This window comes from Mastomys coucha, unplaced genomic scaffold (genome assembly GCF_008632895.1).
Source record: "Mastomys coucha isolate ucsf_1 unplaced genomic scaffold, UCSF_Mcou_1 pScaffold18, whole genome shotgun sequence".
Taxonomy (NCBI): Eukaryota; Metazoa; Chordata; class Mammalia; order Rodentia; family Muridae; genus Mastomys; species Mastomys coucha.
In genome coordinates, this window is record NW_022196900.1 from 90904824 (window position 1) to 90915026 (window position 10203).

The 10203-nt window shown below is 52.6% G+C and overlaps 1 protein-coding gene across 1 annotated transcript in view; it reads right to left on the bottom strand.

Annotated features, from left to right (window-relative positions):
• Window positions 1-2340: 2340 nt before the first annotated feature.
• The window catches only part of Man1c1 (mannosidase alpha class 1C member 1), a 139778-nt gene continuing 131915 nt past the window's right edge, over window positions 2341-10203 (bottom strand). Inside the window, exons 9-12 of the mRNA XM_031379030.1 lie at window positions 9529-9748; window positions 6759-6931; window positions 5354-5469; window positions 2341-4453 (exon numbers count right to left, since the gene is read on the bottom strand). Of these exons, the coding sequence (XP_031234890.1) occupies window positions 4327-4453; window positions 5354-5469; window positions 6759-6931; window positions 9529-9748 (636 nt within the window). The 3' untranslated portion in view covers window positions 2341-4326. The remainder of the gene's footprint in view (window positions 4454-5353; window positions 5470-6758; window positions 6932-9528; window positions 9749-10203) is intronic.

The window sequence follows — 10203 nt, forward strand, 5'->3', positions numbered from 1 at the left end:
TGTGTGTGTGTGTGTGTATGTGTGTGTGTGTGTGTGTGTGTACAGAGGTCAGAGGTCAACCTAGGGCATCTCGCTCAGCTGCACTCAACCTTCTGAGCCAGGCTTTTACATGGGTTATGGGGATCTGAACTCCGTTACTCAAGCTTGGGAGTCAGGCACCTTATCCACTGAGCTGTCTCCCCGGCTTTGCTCTTTAACAAGGTCCACAGGTGCTTCCTGTGCACATTTAGTTTGAGAAGCTCAGACTTAGGAGCCAGGCTGAGCAGATGTAAACGTTGTTCAAACCCAGGGAACCAAGCGGGTTTCCAGCCGGGCAACCACAGAGTTCTGCCACCGGCAGCCAGTGAATAAGTAAACTGAGTCACACAGACCCACAGACAGGTGCCAGGACAGACCCTTCAGGGACAGCTGTGACCTCATCTCATACTGACCGTCACCTGCCAGGCATGAGGGATGATGCTGGGGACAGAACCCAGGGCCTGGCTCAAGCTAGGAGAGTGATTTGCCATTGATCATCACTCCTAGTATAATAACCTCATCTTGGCTTCAGGGTATTCCCTGAGGATCTCCAGTTTTGCTTTGTGTATGTGTGTGTGTGTGTGTGCCAGAAGTTGCATTGAGTGTCTTCCTCTATTACTTTCCACCATTAAAAAAAGAATTTTTTTTTTTTTACGTGTGTCTGTGTGTAAATATATCCATGTGTGTGAGTGCAAGTACCCAAGGAGACCAGCAGAGGCCACTGGGATATGTGGAGCTGGATTACAGGCGGTTGGGAAGCGCCAACACAGTTTCTGATAATCAAACCTGGTCCTGTGTAGGAGCAGCACATGCCCTTAACCCAGAGCCATCGCTCCAGTCTCCACCCTACCATGTTTGAGGCAGGGTCTCTCCTGGGACCTCACTAATTTGATTAGATTGGATAGCCAGTGAGCTCTAGAGATCAACTGGTTCTCTTCCCCAGCTCTGGGATGGCAGACAAGCACCATCCAGTGTGAGGACCCTACCCGGGTATGTTGATATGTGGGATTTGAACTCAGGTCCTAAGGCTTGTGCGCAAGCACTTTCCCAGTTCAGCCATCTCCTCAGCTACCAGCTCTGGCTCCTGCACCCACAGTCCATCTGAACACACACACACACACACACACACACACACACACACACACACACACGCACGCTTGATATGTATACTGGGCCACTATACTGTTTTCCATGATGCTCCAGGGCTCCTTCGGCCTGGGCAGCTGGTGAGGAACTCTTGAGAGAGGTAGGCACTGAGCTGTTGGTGAGGTGACGCTGGGTAGGAGCTGCAGGCTGCCTAACGAAGGGTGGCCTAAGGGCTGCCATAGGCCCTCTCCTGCCTCAGGATCCGAGTCACCCCCAGTGCCTGACTGTCCTCAGCTGCCCCGGGCCTTATTTTTGTCCCTGGTGCGGTGCTCTGTGCTGAGAAGTTTCTAGTTCCCCGCTTGCAAGGGCCCTGTGGAGGAGGCATGTTACAAGATGCTCCCAGCAGAAAGACAAAGGACAAGGATGAGACATGGGCCCAGCGGGGAGCCCCGGGGACTTTGGAGGGAGAGACATTCTAGCTGATGCCACCCAGGGAAGAGCTGGGCATGGTGGGAGGAGACGAGGCCAGGTTGCTTGTCATAACTCTTTACCATTCTGGAAGAAGCCCGGCAAATGGACCCACCTAGCTCAAGGCCCTGTATGTAGGTAGTGAACTCGTCTGTGCTCCATGAACATCTGATGCTCAGGCCTTGGTGGGTGCGCCAGTCAAGATGCTTCTCCACCCTTGACTATGGGCCAGCTAGCTAAGCCCAGCGAAACTAAGATAGAGCAGGATCTGGGTACCTTGGACTCAGCCATTCTATTGAGGACCTGTAAGGCCACCTCTGGTTCTTGTAGGACTCCTGGCCACCAAGTCCTCTTTCTTGTCTCTCTTTCTTTTTTAAAATACTTTGTGTGTATGTGTGTGTCTTCGTGAGAGTCTGCCGTATCTGTGTGTGTGCCTGCAGAAGCCAGAAGGTGCCGTTTGCTGGAGCTGGAGTCACGGGTGGTTGTGAGCTGCCTGACATGGGTGCTAGGGATTCAAACTGAGTCTCTCGTTGGGAGCAGTGTTAACTCCTTAACCACTGAGCCAGCTCTCCAGCTCTTTTGTTCTTTTTCAGGTCTAGCTGTTCCCTTGTTCCCAAGACCCCAGGAGCCATTCACCAGCAATTCAATACACGGCTTTCGTTGTTAAAATTATAACCGAGAATCCCTCAGGACACAAACTTGAATGCCCGCCATTAGGTACACCCAGCAGAAGACCGGCGCACGGTGGAAATCTATACAGCCAGGAAGAGTGCTGACATACGTGTATATTTCTTGACATGGAAAGATGTTCACAGTATATAGTTAAGTGCAAAAGCAGGTTATAAGAGAAACAGTATGCATAGGCTGACACCATGTTTGCAAAATATATCTTCTATATATCCATAGAAAAAGGTCTAGAAGAAAATATAACTATTCATTTCGGAGAGTAGGGTGGTAACCGGATTCCTTTCTGATTTTCTTGGTTTCTTAATTGTCCTACAGTGTTTGTTCATGTGTGCTCTGGATAGCAGGAGACCCTATTCTGTGACACCTGACCAAAGTGTGTGACTGATGCTCTGAGGGCCGGGGGTCCTGCTACGGGAACTGGGGATGCACAGCTCTGCTCAGGAAGAGCTGGGCTGTCTGGGCCTCCAGAACCAGGAGGCAGTGGATCCTGGACCATAGAGTAAAGTATCAGAAGCATCTTGCTGGTTCCCATAGCAACCTCTGCTGATGGAAAACAGCCCAGAGAGGTGAGGTGAGGTGACTGGTCTGGGCTCACACACTGGGTGGGTGGGTGTCACCAGGCCTGGAGCCCCCATACCTTGATGGCTAGTTGACAAGCACAATCTAACGAAGGGGCTGGGAAAGAGTCAACATTACCCAGGACCTCGGCTGTGTCCAGGCTGCCAGGGGGTCTGCTGGACAGGAAAGCCTGGCACGGCTGCCAGTGCTGGGACCTGGACTCCTCGCCATGCAGATGGCTTCTGGGTTTCCAGGGAGATGGCGCAGAGAGTGTGACAGTGGAGTCTGGGTTAGAAGGTATCACACCACTATGTCCTTGTCTATAGATAGCGCCTATGTGTCTTTTGGGTCTTATTGTCCCTAACCCCCAGCCAGGTCCTAGCTATTGTTGGCTGTCATGTGTCCTTGTTGGTATTTGCAATGGTTTATAGCCATTCCACTAATGTAGAGGCACCGTATACGATCTGAGCGCCCTGACTGCAGGGCGGAGACCGTCTAACCCTGGTGGGGGCAGGGGCTCATCGAGCATTGCTGATGGACAAAGGACCAGTGTGGCCAGGAGATTCCAGAGGCAAGGTTTACTTCTGCTTCTTTTTTTTTTTTTTCTGGCTGTGTGACCTCAGGCAAACAGAGTCACCTCCGTGGGCTTCTTCCAAGCCTCCATCCAAGTTTGAGTATGCATATGCAAGTCTACCCAAAGGGCTGGCCTCACATTTCCTGGATTTACTAGGGCCAACTGAAGGGAGACAGAGAAGCTGGACCGGCTTGACTAAATCACACCTCAGCTCGGCTGCCAGCTGGTGATTGCTTCTGATGAACACAGTTGGAACATTTTTTCCCAGGAGCCTCTGGTGGCCAATGAGTCCAATCTTATTTCTTATTCAATGAACTCCTTTATTCTACTTCACATATTTTTCCATTACAGTAATGAAAATAGCATTAGTTATTTGTAACATTTGGGACCAAAGCAAAGGGGATGACAGCGTAGATGACAAGAAGTGGAACAGAGTCAACGTCGGGTGACAGGCATTAAAAGCAGCCGGGTCCAGAGTGTGTGTGTACAAACACCCAAGGTCTCCTTGAGTTAGATGACCCCGCTTTAGAAGGTGCATGATTTTGAAAATTATAATTGTCATAAAACTCAAATAGGGAGGGGGAATAAAAAGTAAAGTCAAGCAAAACTGAACTCCCTAAACCAAAAAGGAAACGGAATCAAATACATGAGATGGATATGCAAACCTCCAGTCCTTTGGCCCAGGGACAGCAAGTGTGGGGACACAGAAGTTCCCCCATAGAAAGAAACTTGTAGGCGCCAGGGACCACAGCCCGGGGGGCCCACGCTGGTACATCACCAGCTCCTGTCTCCTCACAGAGGAAAAGAAGTCGCCTGTCCGACACATCCGTCCAGGGTCTGCCCACAGTGGGCCTTCCGTCCTCAGGGCTTCTGAGAACGGTCCCGGATCCCAAGAAAGTAGAGGCGTCCCTGAGACACGGGCGTGGTGACAGGGGTCAGTGACGGTGGCCAGCTATGCTGGAGCTGTCCGAGTGGTTGACGGGCAGCGGGTGAGCCTCAGTGTTGAACACCCAGTCTTCCAGCGACAGCACATCATCTTCAGAGAACAGAAGATAGAGGTACCTGGTAGGGCAGGGATGGAGAGAGTAGTTAATGCAGGAGACGGGCTGGGGGTAGCGGTGGGGGGTAAGGGGGCGAGGTGGGGGGGCACTTCCTGCTTGTCCTAGGGGTGGGGGGTAGGGGAGAGTGCCGTGCTTGTCCTGGGGATGAGAGGGTGAGGGGGTAAGGTGCCGGGGCACTGCCGTGCTTGCCCTGAGGAAACACACGATGCTGAGTTGTAGGGTCAGAAGACCAGTTTAATTTTGGCCAACATCACTGCTTCATTTGCCTGACTGCCCTGCTGAGCTCTGCAGACTTTATAGACTTGCTCTTGGTCTGGTGGCCCAGGGTCTGCACCTGCCCAAAGTGTTACTAGGCTCCCAAGCCGCTATTAAATTCCTGCAGGGCAGTGACACAGCTGGGCTCTGGGAACTCTGGCCTCTGGTGTGGGGACTCACTAGGAGGTACCACCAGAGCAAGGCACAGTTCAGGGCGTCTTTTCCTCTGTGAGGAGACAGGAGCTGGCAATGTACCAGCGTGGGCCCCCTGGGCTGCAGACCCCGACACCTACACGTTCCTTTCTATGGGGAAACTTCTGTTGTCCCCACACAAGGGAAACAAGCAGGAGACTGCCAAAGCGCTCCAAGCTGGGCTGCAGAGATTACAGAGGGACAGGTCCAATGGTACTCAGCATCAACGTCACGTGGCAGAGGGGTGTGACTTAATTTTTTAAACAAAGAGTGGCAAACAGAGGTTTGGGAAACCATGGCTGTGGTCAGCGTTGGGGATCTTGGGAAGAATTAGAGCTGGCCAGAGCACAGCCTGCTGGGAAGCCCTGGGGACCCTAAGCCTCTGCCCCATGGGACAGGCTCCCTGCCTGTGACTCCTGAGCTGTGGGCCTGACCCAAGAAGAGCTGTACTCACTTCAGCGTCTCAGCCAGGAAGAAGCTCTGCTGCCTGTTGTCATGGTTGGGATTATTGCTGTACACATCCTGGATCCCTGAGAAGCCGGCTTCCGTCCGGCAGTGTTTCTCCAGGGCCTGGAGGAAGGGAGCATCCTTAGTGTGGGGAGGGTGTGCCTGGTGTCTGGAGCTTGATAACCCTTGGCTGGCCACGTGGGGGTCCAGCTACATCGTTCTTCCCAGGACCAGCCTGCCCACATGGCCTTCGCTCACTCTAAGAACTCAGCCCTGATGCTTTCCTAGGCAAGTGAGCAGTTCCCTGGACTGAGTCCTGCCCAGGCCTCTCCACCTTCCCGGGACTTTCACCACAGAGGCGATGATGTCTGTTGGCCGCTGCAGGGGCCGCTGGGATCCACAGAGCAGACTCAGAAGCCTTGAAGCCTGCTGCTGCCTTTCTCTACATCCAACATGGGCCCACTTTCTGCTCTGAGGAAAAGCAGAAGCACAAAACACTTGGCCTTTGAGGGCCAAGAACCAGGCCTTAGGGAAGCAAGCCCCTGGATGAGTCCTATGCATCTTAAATGTAAGCAGTCACCTGGAGTGTGTGCTGCCAGGATAGCCTGTCCTCAAAGCAGGTGACCCTTGTTGGCATAGGCACAAGGGCTTGTGGGAAGAGGGAAAAAGGACCTATCAGAGAATTTTCTGGTAGCACTACCCTTGTCTTCTCCATTTACCCCTATGTGGTACTTTAAATAAGAATAGGGCCAGGCAGTAATAGCTCATGCCTTTAATCCCAGCACTTGGGAGGCAGAGGCAGGTGAATTTCTGTGTTCGAGGCCAGCCTGGTCTACAGAGTGAGTTCCACTACAGCCAGGGCTATACAGAGAAACCCTGTCTTGAAAAAGCAATAAATAAATAAATAAATAAATAAATAAATAAATAAATAAATGAATAAAAGAATGGCCCCACAGGCTCATCTATTTGAATGCATAGTCCCAGGGAATGGAACTCTTTGAGAAGGATAAGGAGGTGTGGCCTTGTTATAGTGGGGGTGGCCTTGTTGGAGGACAAGCGTATCCCAGGCTCAGTTTCCGTCTCAGTCTCTCTCTCTCTCTGCCTGTGGGTCAGGATATAATTCTCACTACTTCTCCAGCACCATGCCTGCTGCGAGTTCCCTGCATGGTCCTGACGATAATGGACTAAATCTCTGAAACCATAAGGAAGCCCTCAATTAAGTGCTTTCTCTTATAAGAGTTGCCTTGGTCATGGTGTGTCTTCACAACGAGACACCCTAGGAAGGCCAGTTGTCTAACTAGTGCTTGGGATGGAGGAAGACCGTGTGGGATTGGAGGGTTGCTCTGACTGCCTCCCTGTAGTTCCTGAGCCAGAGGCTGAATTCCCAGGGATAGCTGCTAACCCACACTCACCATGACCACCTCCCAGCCCCACTCTCTGTAGATGGGGTCATGCGTCTGCCGCCAGAGGTACATGTAGCTCTCCACCACCTCTGGTCGCAGGATGTAGTAGCTCTCGCTCAGCTGTGTGGCCACCGCCTCTCGGCCAGAGTTGAACCAGAAGGCTTCCGGCCCCAGTTTGGTGTCTGTGGGACAGATCAATAACCAGTCAAAACTCCCACCTCCTGCTTCTCTGGACCTTGTCTAGAATAGACCTGGATGGGCATGGCAGAAGGTTGAGCTGGGGTAGACTCGCCGATTGCCCCTGGGGGCTGCACCAAGCTGTGCACAGCCTCCACAGCAAGTTCATTGAAGCTTAAAGAATTTAGCAGTTTAGCTGGGTGTGGTGTGCACACCTCTAACCCTAGCACTTGGGAGGCAGAAGCAGAGGGATCTCTGATTTTGAGGCTAGCTTTGTCTACAGAACAAGTTATAGGCAAATGAGGGCTACATTTTGAGACCTGTCTCAACCCTCCCTCTCCTCAACTCCTCGCAAAAAGTTGGGGTTGTAGGACTCACCAGGACCTTTATTATGCAAATGTGACCAGTTTCCCCCTCAGTACCTCCCTCACACACCCTAGGCCACTTGAGAAAACACTGAGTGGGCTCTACTAGAGGATCAACGTTGGCTGGTTTTTGTCAACATGAATCTAGACATGTCCGAGAAGAGGGGATTTTAAAAACGAGATCTATTTATTTTATGTATATGATTGCTCTATGTATAATCAGATTCCATTACAGATGGTTGTGAGCCACCATGTGGTTGCTGGGGAGAATTGAACTCAGGACCTCTGGAAGAGCAGTCAGTGCTCTTAACCACTGAGCCACTTTGCCAGCCGCCCCCCCTGCCCCCCCCAGAAGAAGAGATCTTAATTGAGAAACTGACTGTAAGACTGGCCTGGAGGCAAGTCTGTGAGTATTATGTTAACTGATCATTGTGGCAGGAGGACGTAGTCCAGCAGAGGGAGTGCCACCCCTGGACAGGTGGTCCTGATGCTGGAAGAGAGCAGGCTGAGCAAGCCACGAGGAGCAAGCCAGTAAGCAGCCCTCCTCCATAGCCTCTGCTTCAGCTCCTGCCTCCAGGATCCTGCCTTGAGTTCCTAACCTGGCTTCCCTCAGTGATGGGGTGTGACCTGAGAGCTGTAAAATGAAATGAACCCTTCCTCAGATAGCTTGCTCATGGTGTTTTATATCACAGTAGTGGAGATGCGAACTCAGACAGGAGCCTGGGAAAGACCTGCCTAGGCCTGGTTTGGCTTCATGGGGTCTAGGTTTTGTGTGTGGGCAGCCTGCTGCCATTGTTTTCCACAGGACTAACATTGTGAAGCAGAGAGCAGGGCAATCCTTCTTTCATAGGGAAACAGGATCAGGAAGGCCACACTGTGCGTCAAGGCTGAGCTAGGTTGCACCTCTCCTGCCTGCACCTCTGTCCAGGCCAGCTAAGCACTGACTCTAGTCCTGGGTATGTCCTCACTCCTGCTTGGCCTTGGCACCCAGGAGGCCCTGGGGTGGGTGGGAGATTTTCTCTAGACCCTGTTGGCACGCTGGAGATGTAGCTCCTTAGGAGTCAATTGGGCTGGGCTTCTTTGCCCCCCCGCCCTGCCCCGCCCCCAGATGGCTGGGGGCTCTGCCGCTGGGAAGCAGCACTTTTGCCAAGTTGCTAATGGGGTGACAGAGGCAGTGGCAGCGTAGCCGGCAGCCAGCGGGCGAGCCAGGCTGGTTGGGACAATATGCTCGGTTAAGCGGCTGTCTTTTACAGCCCTGGATGATTGTCCCAGACAAACAGCAAGCTCTTTATTATTCCTGAGATTTCCCGTTTGTTTATGGCCCTGGCACAGCGAGCCCAGGGCGAAGAATGGATCACCCGATTTCAGGCCTAGCACGGACGTCACCCGCTTGGAACCAGCTCCAGCCCTGACACTTGTCGCTGGCATCTCACTGTCAGAGCCTCGTGCAGGATGCTGGCTCGTGGGGCCTAGCATGGCTCAGTTAGCTGCGTGCTGTTCTAGCTATTGGACAGATGGGAAGACAGAGGCTCAGAGCACTCTCACCCACCCAAGGTGAAGACTACGGTTCTGAAGTCAGGCAGTACACTTTCAGAAGGGCAGAATGTGAGTGTGTGTGTCTGTGCATGTGTACGTGTGGTGTGTGTGTGTGTGTGTGTGTGTGTGTGTGTGTAGAACTGGCTATCAGGACCTCACATACAGAGGGACTTTCCCTAAGACAGCTCCCCCTCTCTGGGATGTTTTCACCAAGTATGAAATGTTTGGGGCTCATGCCCCTCGACAGACTATTTGGCAGTGTTGGTTAAGTGCCCGGTGTGTGTAGACAGAGATCTTCAAGCTTCCCGGTTGTCTTCAATCAGAGGGCAGCTAGATAGACACAGGGTGAGAGCCCGCTTGGGGTGCAGGGGAGAGGCAGAGGATTTGCAGGGCTCAGGTGTCAATTGGCCGTGGGTGTTGGAGGACCTTCCAATCCCTGCCTCCCGTGGAACCTTGACTACATCATCTCTGAGCCCCGGATTCCCCTCCTGTGCTGGGAGGCTCAGTCGGAATACATCTCAAGTGCCGCCGGGCAGGATACAGTCAGTGCCAGGACTGCTTGCCTCTCACTGAAATTCTAATAGCTTCCCAGGAGAGATGGTAATAAGAGTGCTTCTCTTTCCTTTGTCTGCTGTTCTGGCCTGTGCTTCCTGGTGTCTAGCCTGGGTATCTAGTGCTGCTTTTTTTGCCTGCAGGGTTACCTGAGCGGGCGTAGGACTCATGGCATGTCCTGGTGATCTGGGCAGCAAGCTCTCGGTAGTAGGCCCTTTTGTCTTCCTTAGCATCCTCAGCACCAAGGGCAATCATGCCCCCTGAGAAGCAGGCAAGGTGTCCCATCTTGTGGTCTAGAATTCCTCCTCGCCACTCAGCAATGTAGGTCAGACCCCCGGGAGAGACATTCACCAGATAGGTCTCTATGGCCTGGGGGTGGGGAGGACAGTGTGGGGAGGGAGACGGAGAAGGGAAAGGAAATGAGTCAGAAGGAAGGAAACAGAAGCAGGTGCTCTCAGGCTCTTGTGTCCCAAGTGCCAGAGTGTGGCAGGGGCCCTGCCGGGAGCTAAGATGTAACATGGGTCTTTTAAATCTCTACATCTTGTGGCTAGAGAGATGGTTCAGCGGTTAAGAGCACTGGCTGTTCTTCCAGAGTTCCCAGATTCACTCTCAGAACCCACCTCGTGACCATCTGCAACGCCAGTTCCAGAGGATCTGACGCTCTTTTCTGGCCTCTGCAAGAATTGCACGCATGTGGTGCGCAGACACAACTGCACTCAAACCAAAAGTTTTAAAGGTTAAAAGAAGTCAATTAAAGGTGGTGGCGCACACCTTTAATCCCAGCACTTGGGAGGCAGAGGCAGGCAGATTTCTGAGTTCGAGGT